The sequence below is a fragment of the Oryza sativa genome, chromosome 9 (genome assembly GCF_034140825.1).
Source record: "Oryza sativa Japonica Group chromosome 9, ASM3414082v1".
In the NCBI taxonomy this organism is placed as follows: Eukaryota; Viridiplantae; Streptophyta; class Magnoliopsida; order Poales; family Poaceae; genus Oryza; species Oryza sativa.
In genome coordinates this window covers 5530990-5545527 of record NC_089043.1, presented here as the reverse complement: position 1 = coordinate 5545527, position 14538 = coordinate 5530990, and the positions used below count along the sequence as shown (strand labels likewise).

The following is a 14538-nucleotide window of genomic DNA, read 5'->3' as shown; positions in this document are numbered from 1 at the left end:
GAGCATTGAAAGTATTTTTAACAATTCAAAGATCATTTCAGTGATTAATTTAATTGGAAAAGTAATAATAATCCTCTTCCTAATCTTGGGCCCTTTCCAGCCCATCTCCCTCTTTTGTGTGCACGGCTGTGCAGCCCAAGTCGGCCCAGCCGAGTTCCCCCTTCTCTTTCTTTCTTTCCTTTATTTTTCAGCCAGCCCAAGACGAAAGTCTAATTTGCCTCCCCGTATACTGTTCATCTTCAAGCTTGGACAGAAGCCCGAGCTGCCGTCCTGTGCTCTAGCCGACGCCGCTTCCTCCACCAAATCCGCCGCATCCCGTGCTCCGTTTGCAAAATTAGTTGAGGGGAAATATTCCTCTTATCCTCCTCTACCCTTTCTTCCAAGAATCGGACTTTATCCCGAAGAAATCAACGCGGAATCGAATTCGTTTTCGAGCTTATCTCTCCAACTAACCCTCGGTTTTTCCGACTCAAATCCTCTCGGTTGGAGTCCGATCTCTTCAATCCAAGCCTATAAATAGCATCCCCTTGACGTCCTCTTCCGTTTGCCCCAAGTCCCAAGCCGAGCCGTCGCCCGTAGAGCCGCCGCCGCCGTCGCCGGCGATCCTCCGGCCGCGTTGCGCTGCCACGGTAGCCGTCGCCGCTGCCGTCCGTCGCCGCCGTTGGGTGCGCACGGAGGAGAGGAACCCCGTCCGCCCCTTCGCAGCCGCCGAAGACCGCCGGAGCGCCGTCGCCATTGTTGACCCAAGTCGAGCCGCCGTTGAACCTCGTCGCCGGCCGTCGTTCGTCGTCGTCCGTCGTTGTTCTTTGCACCGGTGAGTTCGCGTCGTCGTCCTCTTCGCGTTGGTGTCCTCGGTTAGCCCAACCGAGCTCTCTAGCGCCGGTGGTCGCGTGGAGCAGTGCCATGGCCGGCGATGACGTCAGCGATGACGTCATAATTCCCTTTTCTTAGTTTCTTTATTAGATGAAAATCGATTAAACTTCGGAAATTCATAACTAATTCATCGTAACTCTGATTCGAGTGGTTCAAGTTGCTAAATTTTTCTAAAATCAAGATCTACATGTTAAAAATATCCACATGTACTGTTTTTGCTTGTTTTTGTACTGTTTTGTTGATTTTGTTCTTTCGTTTTAGTTTCCGACGTTCCGGAGGAGAGCGTTTTCGTTGAGGAAGGTTCATAAGTGTTTGCGGAAGATCAAGGCAAGTCACACAGATCCCAAATAACCCTTTGAGCATGTTGAACCTGTTTAAAGCTAATGTTTTATTTCAACTTATGCATTATTTTCGAATGTCATCGGGTGGTGAGCCTTTCCCGATTAATTAATGGCCGAAGATGACTTTATTTTCCTATGGGTTATAATTTGATTAGCTTGGACCTTATATATTGGTTTGGTTCAGCTAAATGCTATATATATATATATATATAATTGCTTAGCCATGCTTAGAAACATTAGCATCATTAATGGGGTGAATTATACTATATTATTAATTATGGTTATATTTAATGGTAGCTCACGATGGTTAATCGTGTAATGTTAATTAATTGAGAATTAAAACTTGTCAATGGTGGGTTGTGAGCACATGGTTGTGAAGGTCGTGCTCATGGCAATTAAGGACCGGTTCGCGAGCTACTATTGTGAAACATTTACCGTGCCAACAAGCCAGCGTGGGCAACGGCTTTACCTTTTGTATAGCATGATTCATTACGGGGTGCCAGACTGAGAAGCGACGAGAAGTCCGTGGGGGTCGCTGGGGAGTCTATGCGTCTGGTTTTTGAGGGGGTGATTATGATCCAGGAATGGTGCACTGTGGTGAGTTGTGTTGTGCAGGGGGTATTGTCACAGCCTCTATTCGGGTACTTTCCAGTATCGCGACGCATGGTAGACATGATGTTGAGGCTGTGTCTTGTGGGTACAGTGGTACACCTCTGGTCAGAGTAAAACTATTCGAATAGCCGTGCCCGTGGTTATGGACGAGTTGAGCAATGTTTTTCGTGATTAGTCTCACACCTCTCACAATAATTATTGATGCTATAACTGGTAATAATTTGTGTAGTTCCTGGTTTGGAGTTAGGTCTGTACAGCCGGGTATGGTTGTTCAAGATGGTTGGGCCTGTGCAGCATGAGTGTGCTGTTCAGTGTTAATTAAAATTTCTGATTAATTACTCTACTGTTTTACTTCTCTTAAATCTTTGCTAAATGCTGCTTTTGCAAATGAGCCTATATTATGCCATCCGTTGGTATCCTTGTGCACTTGCATATTTGCTGTGTGGCTTGTTGAGTATGTCGTATGCTCATTCTTGCAATAATCAATCAATCTCAGTTGAAGAAAAAGGATCCAGAAGGAGAAGACGTTTGGCTTATACCCCAGTTGAGCTGCCTGTGGGAGTGGAGCTGAAGCCATCGCTAGACCGTTATTTCCGCTGCTGTTGTTTTTCTTTTCTTTTGTAAGTATGTAACGTTATTATTATGATGGATTTGTATATTAAATTGTCAGTTTGTGTACCTCGGCTGATTCCTGGACGAGGGTTTTATGCACAAATTAGTTCGGAAATTATTAGTGAATTTCCGGGCGTGACAGTCATCATCAGAGTCTTCAGCAAATTCAACATCATATTGCTCAACACTTGCCTCCTTGTCAACCTCCTCTCTATTGACTTCTACTGAGACAGAATCGTGACCACCACTCAATTCGACAACAAAGTAATCATCTGGATTCACATATTGGCCTGCTACTTCCGTCGGGTATTCAGGGTTGCCTCCGTACGACAACCAATGCACACTCTCCGACAAATGTTCACTTAGATCAAGCCCCTCTTGTACTAACTCCCTTTTCATCTCCCTCACTGCATGCACATCATCACTACCGCAATGTCTCTTTGATGGTCCTGCCTCCCCTAAATCATTTCCAAGCAAAGGTCTCTTCTTCTCTCCTTCCCCCTCCAAGTCTTCTCGTACCAACTCAGTCTTACTTGCATCCCCTCCATGACGAGAAGAATATGTCACAAAATTCTTCTCAACGTAATGATAAGGAGATTTGTTTAGATCCAAATTTTCTACGGTACTTACCAACTTTGATGCAAACACCACTAGAGATCTAAACTGAAGACTCTTTTACCAAATCAAAGTAAACTTCCCATTCCAACTGACCTATCACATTTAATATATACTTATGCCCTTGACCAACATTGTATCTCCCATAAAAACGAATCTCCACATTATCCTCGGTCCATCCAAGAACTTCTTTCACTCGTGACCTTAGTTCATCTAGAGCTGGGTGGGTGGGAAACAAAATGGTCTTAATGACATATCCTCAAACTCAATATGTGCACCAACATAAGATTCCACCACTCTACCACTGTAGTAAACACGAACAAGTCTATCCATCTACACCAAAAAATCAAATGTAACTTTGCAACAAAAATTAAATCTTCATTCCTAAACGTAGTCCAAACCGACATATTATAACCAATCCATAACTTAAATTGTCCCAAAGCTACTACTCTAAAAAAAATATTTAATCCACCTACAACTATAAACAAGTTTACTAGTGCATTACACATCGAAATATTATAAATACTCCGTCATACAACCCAACCTAGTTCTAATTAACTATAATCAATTTCTATAATGCAACCAAAATTTTCTCCCCTTCATATAATTAATGGTTAAAAGTTTAACCTATAGGCTATAGCATCAAGTCCATCAAATTAAAATTACTTTCATGCCTCAACCCTAATTTTTCATCCATCCATCCAACCAAACCATCCAAAAATTAACATTACCACATATATGGTTAAAAAAATCGTGACACCAATGAGTACATTGCAAATATGTAGCACTACAACAAGCCAATCTCAAGAACAAATGCTAAAAATCACAAATTTGGGCAAAAGGGGGGTTCTAGGGTTACCCTCCGATCTACAAATTCAACCAATAAAAACGAAAAAAAAGAGGGGGGAATGGAGGAGTCTACCTTTCTCTTCGATTTCCACAAAAAATCCCGCGAAAAACGGCTTCAAATTGAGTGGATTTGAGGTGGAGACGTGAGGGGGAGAGAGAGGAAGAGCTGCTGCGCTGCTGCTCGGGCTGCTGCTTGGGTGAAAATGGGAGTGGGGAGGAGAAAGGTGGTGAGGCCCACGGGGTTTAAGGGCGCGGCCAACAGAGGAGGGGCGCGCCAGCCATGCTGGCGCCATGGTATGAGGGGCGGCGCCGGTGTGGCTGGCGCCCCCCTTCTGCCCAGTCAGCACCGCCACGACAGCCCAAGTGCCACGGTGGCACGGGCACGGCGCCAGTGTGGCTGGCGCCGCCATGTTGGAGGACGGTGCCAGCCTCTCTGGTGCCCAAAAAGGACCATTCCCGGTTTAAGTTTTCCCAGGAGTTTATTTGTAAAATAAGTTTTCAAAAAGGACCAAAATATAAAAATTTCAGATTATCATGATCTTTTTTTTTTCCAGAACTATTTGTATGCTTTATCCAAGGTTCCAACTTCTGAAGTTTTTTTGTCATGCCGATAGACACACCTAGGTGAACATGTAGCATTATGAGGTCAAATGACCGATGCTAAACTAAGTAGGAGTAAGACAACAGTTAATTTATGTGCTGACAGTAGTAATTATTTTGTTTTTTATTTAATTTGTTGATTTTTTTTCTTTTCCCAACTGTATATAAATTTAGGATACACGGAACGAAGAACTTGGCACATAAAGGGACGATAGGCACCTATGGTGGAGGTGGAACAAGCTAAACAATAGGGAATGAGGAACCGCGGTCATGAGGAAAACCAGGGACAAGAAGCAAATGCTAGAACATGAGAAGAAAAGAGATTTTGGAGAAGATCATCTACATTTGTACAACAACCCACTCCAAGAAAGGTCTAGAAAGAAGGTATTAAACCTGTCATTTTTTTCTTTTTTTATAAGCAAAATGGTGTTGCAAAACAATGTGATCATGTAGAAAGTAACTTATAGAAGCATTTGCGAAGCAACTTTTATATGACTAACAAGTAAGGTTTAGGAAGCTACTTTTACATGCTAAAGAAGTAACTTTTAGAGATAAAGGAAGTAACTTTTAGGTGTTTTAAGAAGAAAATTATGCATGATTCAACAGTTACATTCTCTTGACTTACTCATCCGATCTACGATCCGATTACACCGTTGCGTTCGTAACAATTAAATCTTTATAAAAAGATCTCACATGATTATATTTTGATGAAAAAATACAAATTACTTTTAGATTATATCTAAATTACTTTTAGATTTCATTAAATTACATCTTAGACATAAAAAAGTAAATTCAATAAAACCTAAAAGTAATTACATATATTATAGAAGTAACTTAAAACAAAGAGAAAGTAACTTGTCACGACATTAGAAGTAAATCCATCGTGTAGTAGATAGACTTATGTTTTTACCCCCACAATAGATTTACTTTTAATGTCGTAACAAGTTACTTTACTTTTGTTTTAAGTTACTTCTATAATATATGTAAATTACTTTCAGACTTTATTGAATTTACTTTTATAACTAAGAAGTAATTTAATGAAATCTAAAAGTAATTTGTATTTTTCATATAAAAGTAATTACATTTGTACAGTTTCATCTCCACTTATATATCATCTTCTCTGGTTTTCTTTTTCATATACTGGCAGCAAGGGAATATTAGTAATCTAAAAGTAATTACATTTGTACAGTTTCATCTCCACTTATATATCATCTTCTCTGGTTTTCTTTTTCATATACCGGCAGCAGAGAATATTAGTGTCTTTTATTTTTTTCGTATATTGATAGCTGAAATATTCAAGGTGCTCGATTCGACGAGGGATGAGATCAATGAATTTCTAGTATCGAGAAGTAATCTGGTAGTTGCATCCATCAAGATTATATGGAAAGAGATTATGTGGGAAGTCTTTGAGAATCAGTATCATCCAGTGCCCTATTATCTTTACTAATGGATCAAAGCAACCAAACATATACACGACAGACACTTGCTGCTACATATTTTTTAAAAAACAAATTATGTGGAATTAACTTTCTGGAACTAAGTTTAATGTTTTTGGGGAAGTGACTTTCATGTTGAAGGAAGTAACTTTCTTGCTTGTAGAAAGTAACTTTTACTTCTAGAGAATGTGTATGCAGCTGATGCAACTTTTTGTTAAAGAGTCCATCAAAATGCATACCACATCAGTATGCTACTAGATATATATTTTATGTTTTTGTCAACCTAAGAAATAAACTGCATAGAAGTACGCAAAATCTAAATCGAGAGGCATCTCGTTTTAGTGCTAACGAGCGACGCCAGATGTTGTCCGAATATGTGTTAATCTATAGTACTTGTCTATCAAGTAAGTATAAAATATATTCCTACCACCTATGCTTCAAATAAAATTTTCTCTTAACTTACTCATCCGATCTACAATCCGATTACACCATTGCGTTCATAATAATCAAATCTTTATAAAAAGATCTCACATGATTATATTTTGATGAAAAAATACAAACTACTTTTAGATTATATCTAAATTACTTTTATATTATATCTAAATTACTATTAGATTTCATTAAATTGCATCTTAGACATTGTAAGTTCAAGTGCCTTAATTTGGTTTTGGTGATTAATGACAAATCTAACTATATGAGACTAATAATTTTTATGAGCCTTTCTTTGACTAGTCTCATTTGGATATGAAAGTAAAAATGATGAGAGGTATGTATTAAACTTCACATATTCTAATTTGGTCTCTCTTGTGGATCCAAAATATAGTGTGAGCTTCCTCATTGATCTTTATTGATTATGTGCATATGCGTTCCTTCATATCCATATGTATGCACATCTTGAGGGGGGAGCTTATTCTATATTTTGTTTTTTATAAGATCTCTACCTTGATTTGAAATTATCTTTCATCTCATCTCTCTATATTGTTTATATCGGGTTATTATCTATCACAAAAGAGAGAAAAGATTGAAAGATCTTGGATTAAACAATTTGTGTAATTGTTGCTTTGGTGATAGATGATAAACCGATATTTATGGGATTAACCTCTCTTTTACATAAGTTGTCAACTAGGTCATTTCCCGATAATGAGATGTGGTAGATGGACCTTAATCATGACAAGGATAAAATGCAATGGAGATAAAGCAATATGTACCACTTCTTATCTCCTACTTTTTGATAGGTTCATATTTATGATTTCCATGTTATTGTTATATAAGTGTGAGACTAATGTTTACTTGAGCCTTATCTTATTTAGTCTTCTTTACATTGAGAACATGGAGATCATGAATGTATGTGTTTTTGTTTGTCTTTATCATTGCTACGTGCCTTCTCCATGTGTATAGGATAAACCCCCATTGGTTCTTTATTTATGCATACACTTGCCTCTCTTGTATATTTCTTTGTATGCATATATTTAGGGGGAGCAAATCCTATACATTTATTATGCATGTTCTAGATCCATGTTGTTCACCTATTATTTGTATTAGATCTTTACACTTGAGCTTGCATACGAGTATATGATGCTTGTGGTGTTAATGAATACTCAACATATATATCCATATCTTTCATATGCAATCGGTTGGTCATCAAGTGGAGGATGACAACCGATTTATTGGGACTAATGTTCTCCTTTGAGATGTGCAAAGAAATAGGTCTAATTGTGATGAGGCAAATGGATGATACCATTAGTTGATGGTCACCAAACCAAAGACATCGCCATGTTGACAAGAATGAAAGCTTGTGATGAGAAGAAAGTCTTGAAAAAGGATGGACAAGACCTCGGCATAAACATAGTTCAACCGGATGGTCACAAGTGTTGATCTTGGCTCAAGCATTGACCTCAAGTTGGATGGCGCAAGGCAAAGGTATAATGGAGGTAAGAATGTTTTCTTAGACTTTTCCCGGTCTTGGTGTTTGGTGTAGACCGGATTTGCTGGATAGCCGCCGTACTATCAAGAGGGGTCTATGAAGCGAGCATGTGGATGATCTTGTGCCATATTAGTTCATATGTATGTAGGTGTATTTTGTGGCCTTGTCTAGCCAAGTGTGGTGAGTTTTCTCAAGTCCTAAACAAAAAGAGAAGTGGGCAAATCCTATAGGTTTGGGTAGCCTCATGTGGTTATGTCCGGTGGAGTATCTTTCGGAGTGTGAACCCTTTCTCCCTGAGAAAAGTTGTGTTTCTTGGATGGATTGTTCATGGATTGGATAGCCCTTTGAATAAGCTTTCCATAGAGTCCAAGAACGCCAAATTTCGAGACCCGAGTCAAGAGATATCGCCGTTTTACTAACGGTCGGTTGAGCTGAAAAGTGACCTGCGGTCTGACCGCCTCCATTATGGCGGTCTGACCAAAGTATGTTGTCCGGTCTGACCGCCTCTCCCATGGCGGTCTGACCGCTCATCCTGATTTTGAAGGAGGTCTCGTCTTGGCGATCCAGAGCCGCCAGAGCCGCAGCCGGTCAGACCGAGCCCATGGCGGTCTGACCGAGCCGTGGACGGTCTGACCGGCCGCTACACTGCGGTCAGACCGAGCCGTTACAAAGTAATCCGGTCTGACCGGCCACACTATGGCGGTCTGACCGGTAGAGCACAAAGTTGGGGATTTTGACTCCAACGGCTAGTTTGGTGGTTGGGTGTATATATACCCACTCCCCAGCAGCAAGGGTAAGGTTTTAGCACTCCATTGCATTATCTTGAACCCTTGCAAGAGCTCTCACACCCTTGTGCACTTAGTTTATCTAGTGAGGTGTTGGAGAGTGAGTTAAGCCAATCCAAGTGCATTGCTTCATTGTTAGAGCTAGTGTGGTACTTGATCATCCTCGGCAAGCATCCTAGACTTGTTACTCTTGGAGGTTGCCGCCTCCTAGACAGCTTGTGGAGGTGTTGCCCGGTGACCTCTCCGAGGAGATTGTGGAGGAGGCCCGGCGCCGGTTGTAAGTGGTTTGGAGTTCACCACCTTCGGAGTGAAGGAACAACTACCCTAGTGATCGAGGCTTGGGTAGTCCTCTCCGTGGGCCGGCTCCTACCTTGCCCACCCCTTGACGAAGGGGGCGTGCGGTGGCTTCGTGGTTGAGCGGTGGAGTTGGGCTCGCCTCAACGGGGATTAGGAAACCGGCAAGTTTCCGAACCTCGGTGAAAAATTCCTTGTCTCTTCATTTATTTGTTGCATTTACATTTGAGCAAGTTTACATACTAGAGCTTATTTGTGCTATTATCACCCTAGGCTTGCAAACCTTAACATAGGCTAGCTTCTTTGTGCACTTACTTGAGACTAGTTGATTTAGGTTTTGAATTGTGCAAAACCGTTTTGATTTACGCTTCCGCATACAAAACTTGGTTTTAGCCAAAAGTTTTAAAACCGCCTATTCACCCCCCTCTAGTCGGCCTCCTTGATCCTACAGACATATAAAAGTAAATTCAATAGAACCTAAAAGTAATTTACATACTTGTCACGATATTATAAGTAAATCCGTTGTGTGTGTAACTATGATATGTAGATTAAATCTAATTACTAGATAGACTTATGTTTTTACCCCCATAATAGATTTACTTTTATTATCGTAACAAGTTACTTTACTTTTGTTTTAAGTTACTTCTATAATACATGTAAATTACTTTCATGCTTTATTGAATTTACTTTTATAACTAAGAAGTAATTTAATGAAATCTAAAAGTAATTTTTATTTTTTTCATAAAAGATATAATCATGTGAGATCTTGTTATAAAAATTTAATTGTTTCGAATCCAATGGTGTAATCGGATCGTAAATCGGATGATTAATTTAAGAGAAAATTATATAAGAAGTAACTTTAAAATTCACACCATCAAAATAATAAGTGTCTTTAATTTTTTGTTAAGGCAAATGTATTTCATATTTACATAGGAAGTAACTTTAACTCTTCCTGGAAGTAAATTTTAGATGACATATAAGTAACTTTTGAGACAAATGCATCTTGGATGTAACTTTTCTTGGCACAACTGATGTTTTTTTTCCTCTCTTTTTACTCTTTTGGTGTATTATTAGAAAATAATGAGATGAAGCTCGGTAAATACAACTGCAAGAAATAACTTTTTATGATCCAGACGTAACATTTTGATACACGCATCTCAGATGCAAGTTAACGGTACTGATATTTTTTTTCTCTTTTTATTCTTTTGATACAGCATCAGGAAGAAGAAGATGAAACATGTTGAAAGTAAAAATGATTTTATTGGGTCCTTGGAAATAACTTTATGTGAATTGTGATTGAATCTGCTCTTTTTTTATATGAAACATCAATTCAGATATGTGATCTTTGTGGGAGATGTAAATTTACATGATATCTTTGGTGGTTTGATGCTTGATCCTCTCCAGATTTGTTTTTCTCACTCTTTCTCCGTTGGATCTTGTTCCTCCTTTTATCATCCCTCTTGTTCCTCGTCTTTTTGTCATGAACTTTTTCTGTGTTACGTTCATGGCATTACGGTAGCTACGACAATCCTACCAGTTATGGCCTTCGTGGGCTACACCTTGGCCCAGGAACGATCCTGCCAGTTGTGGCCTTCGTGGGCTACATCTTGGCCCACGAAGAAACACGCACGAGGGGCAGGCACGAGGGAGAGCACGGGTTGTAATATTTCCTTTCAGTAAAATACATGGCCGGTCCTTAAACTTGCGCGCGGGTTTCACTTAGGTCCATAATCTTGCAAATTGCACAGTCAAAGCCACCAACTTGTTTTAATGATTCAGGGCAGGTCCAAACCCCACTTGACCGGCTCTGACCGCCAACGTGGCACGCCACGCAAGCACCAATTTTGCAAACAAGCCCGTCCGCAAACAGTAGCGCCGGAATAATTGCAGTTAACCCCTTGTAGCTACAGTAGAGGCGCGTACAGCACCCTAAATTCCCAAATCCATCCCCTCTCTCCCATTATTCCCCAATCCTCAGGTCTGGAGGGAGGGGAAGCGACGAGTGGCTCACTCCGGGGATCATCGGCGTTTGCTGCGATTCGGGCGGCGCATCCATCTGCAGGAGTGGCGGCGGGCGATAGGCTGCGTGGGCCGGCCCCCTCGTCGGCGTCGGCATCGGCGTTGGTGCAGTGGTGACGATGGACCTCAGCCTGAGGGGGGAAGCTGAGGCGGCGGCGGTGTATCGTAAGTACCCCGCCCTTTCTTGTGATTTAGCATCCGTTTGGATGGTTTGTGGTTGTGAAGTATCGTTTTTTCTATGCAATGCGAGATGATGATGTTGGAGCAGTTAGGATTAAACCTAGGGTTTTAGTTTGTTGTTGATGGGGTTGGTTTTTTTTGCCATTGGTAGGCTCTAATTCGAAGCAGTTCACAATTGAGGTTCATCATGGGGGATTTTTCTATGGTATGGGAGTGAATCGCAGTTATGTGGATGGCAAAGTTAGCTGGTTCGATTATGTCGATTCTCGAGAGTGGGGTAGTTCTCTGCAGTTGGCAGATTTGGTTGCTATGTTGGGTTATGATGCAGGGCCAAGGCTGAAAGTATATTGGTTGCTGCCTGGGAAGAACTTGGTTGATGGTTTGAGAATTGTGGACAGCGAAGTAGAGATTAATGTAATGAATTCAGTGTGCAATAAAGTCAAGAACTTTGTTATCTATTTAGACCATACTGACCATGTTTCAGGCAGAAATCAAGAAGATATCGTAGTGAGCCCAGTCTCTGAGTTGCCTATAGTAATGAGCCCTGTTAGAGGTTGTCAGCAGAAGGGAGATGGGAACCAGGGGGGTAGTAATGTAGGAGTACAAGCATGTGGGGTTGTAGATGAAGTAGCTGATGAAATTGAAGATGATGTTGAATATGACAGTGATGGTAGTGAAGTTGATGATTCAGACTTTGTGGACAGTGACTATGAGTTCCAAGATGATGATGATGATTTATTTGAGGATAATGTGGATGGTGATGTGGTGGACCAGGGCCCAGCTCCTAAGAAGTTCAATCAGAAGAAGGTTGCAGGTGGCAAGCTGAAGGGAAAGAGAGTAATTAGAGAGGAAGGTTCAGATGAGGAGTCAAGTGATGAAGAGTGCTTGGAACTGCCAGAGAATCCAGATGAGATCAATTTGAGGTTCAAGTCCTTTAACCCAGAAGATATGAATAACCCTGTCTTTAAAGTTGGGATGGTGTTCCCTTCTGTTGAGCTGCTTAGAAAAACAATCACTGAGTACAGCTTGAAGAATAGGGTAGACATCAAGATGCCAAGAAATGATAGAACAAGGATCAAGGCTCATTGTGCAGAAGGGTGCCCTTGGAACATGTATGCATCTCTAGATAGCAGAGTGCATGGTTTTATTGTGAAGACCTATGTGCCTCAACACAAGTGCAGAAAAGAGTGGGTTCTTCAGAGGTGCACTGCCAATTGGCTTGCATTGAAATACATTGAGTCATTTAGGGCTGATTCTAGGATGACACTACCTAGCTTTGCCAAGACTGTTCAGAAAGAGTGGAATTTGACACCCTCAAGGAGCAAACTAGCTAGGGCTAGGAGGTTGGCACTGAAGGAGATATATGGAGATGAGGTTGCACAATACAACATGCTGTGGGACTATGGGAATGAACTGAGGAGATCTAACCCAGGCAGCTCATTCTATCTGAAACTGGATGATGGCAAGTTTAGTTGTCTCTATTTCTCTTTAGATGCTTGCAAGAGGGGTTTTCTAAGTGGCTGCAGGCCTATCATTTGCTTGGATGGGTGCCATATCAAGACAAAATTTGGTGGGCAATTGTTGACAGCAGTTGGCATTGACCCTAATGATTGTATATTTCCAATAGCAATGGCTGTTGTGGAGGTAGAATCATTTAGCACATGGTCCTGGTTCTTGCAAACTTTGAAGGATGATGTTGGCATTGTCAATACTTATCCTTGGACCATCATGACTGACAAACAGAAGGTAATATTACTTGTAATCATTTAATGTCTGTTGTACATCATATGTAATCATGTAATTACTGATTATAATCATTTAAATCATGTCTGTTACCTTCTTGTAGGGTTTGATACCAGCTGTTCAGCAACTATTCCCAGATTCTGAGCACAGGTTCTGTGTGAGGCATTTGTACCAGAATTTTCAGCAATCATTTAAAGGTGAGATTCTTAAAAATCAACTTTGGGCATGTGCTAGGTCTAGTTCAGTCCAAGAGTGGAATACTAAATTTGAGGAGATGAAGGCTTTAAATGAAGATGCATATAACTGGTTAGAGCAAATGGCACCAAATACCTGGGTTAGAGCATTTTTCAGTGATTTCCCTAAATGTGACATCTTACTGAACAATAGCTGTGAGGTCTTCAACAAATATATTTTAGAAGCTAGAGAGATGCCAATACTGACCATGCTAGAGAAGATAAAGGGCCAGTTGATGACAAGGTTCTTCAACAAACAAAAAGAAGCACAAAAATGGCAGGGCCCAATCTGTCCCAAGATTAGGAAGAAATTGCTAAAGATTGTTGAGCAGGCTAACATTTGCTATGTGTTGCCTGCTGGAAAGGGTGTTTTCCAAGTAGAAGAGAGAGGGACCAAATACATTGTAGATGTTGTGACCAAGCACTGTGATTGTAGGAGATGGGACCTAACTGGCATCCCTTGTTGCCATGCAATAGCATGCATTAGAGAAGACCATCTGTCTGAAGAAGATTTTCTTCCACACTGCTACTCTATCAATGCATTCAAGGCAGTGTATGCAGAGAATATCATTCCTTGCAATGATAAAGCCAATTGGGAGAAAATGAATGGACCCCAAATATTGCCACCTGTGTATGAGAAGAAGGTTGGCCGGCCAAAGAAAAGCAGAAGAAAGCAACCACAGGAAGTGCAAGGTAGAAATGGTCCCAAGCTTACCAAACATGGAGTAACTATTCACTGCAGCTATTGTCATGAAGCTAACCACAACAAAAAAGGGTGTGAGCTAAGGAAGAAAGGAATAAGGCCTAAGAACAAGATAAGAAGAAATGTAGTTGAAGCCACATAACAGCCTTCAGTCATGCCTCAGGTTATTAAAACTCTACATTTCAGATTATGTTGTGTTAATCCCTTGAACTAACCAATGTTGTGTTACAGGAATTAATGGGACCACAAGCAGGTGGCTCATCACTATTAGCTGAGGTGAATGACAATATGTTGGATCATATGCTGCAGGAGGTAATTTTCTTGTTAAGGTTTAGATCACTTTATTCAGATGTAAACACATGTGGCATTTGTACCATAACTGTCCTCCTTTATAAACCTGTTTAACATTCAGTTTGCTACTTTGCTCTGATTTTTAATTCATGTAGGCATCACAGCCCAGTCAACTAACTCAGGAACATGGTCCACTACCTGACTGTGCTTTCATTCAAGAAAACCAGCCAACAGCTAGACCAGTGGTATTAACCACTTCAACAAAAGAGGGAAGATCAAAGATGACCAAGCCTAAGAAGAATGCAGCTGGCACTTCAAAGAAAAAGAAGGCAACAGATGGCTTGAGTGATGGTGCTGCTGCAAAGAAGAAGAAGAAGGCTTGAAGGAATATAGTACTGCTGCTGCAATGATCCATGCTTGTTCATAGA

General features: G+C 40.7%; 1 protein-coding gene and 1 long non-coding RNA gene across 2 annotated transcripts; both read left to right on the top strand.

Moving 5' to 3' along the window:
• Positions 1 to 216: 216 nt before the first annotated feature.
• On the top strand, positions 217 to 2631 carry LOC136351914 (uncharacterized). The gene is made up of 3 exons (XR_010735202.1): positions 217 to 814; positions 1135 to 1200; positions 2323 to 2631. It is a non-coding gene; the product is annotated as an uncharacterized lncRNA (long non-coding RNA).
• Positions 2632 to 13352: 10721 nt separating this feature from the next.
• Positions 13353 to 13961, top strand: LOC112936070 (uncharacterized). The gene has a single exon (XM_026020527.2). It carries the CDS (start codon positions 13353 to 13355, stop codon positions 13959 to 13961), a length of 609 nt encoding a protein of 202 aa, XP_025876312.2.
• Positions 13962 to 14538: the final 577 nt, after the last annotated feature.

Bases quoted from the DNA above. Each gene is read 5' to 3' on its own strand.
- LOC112936070 (XM_026020527.2), top strand. From the start codon at position 13,353: ATGACAAGGTTCTTCAACAAACAAAAAGAAGCACAAAAATGGCAGGGC.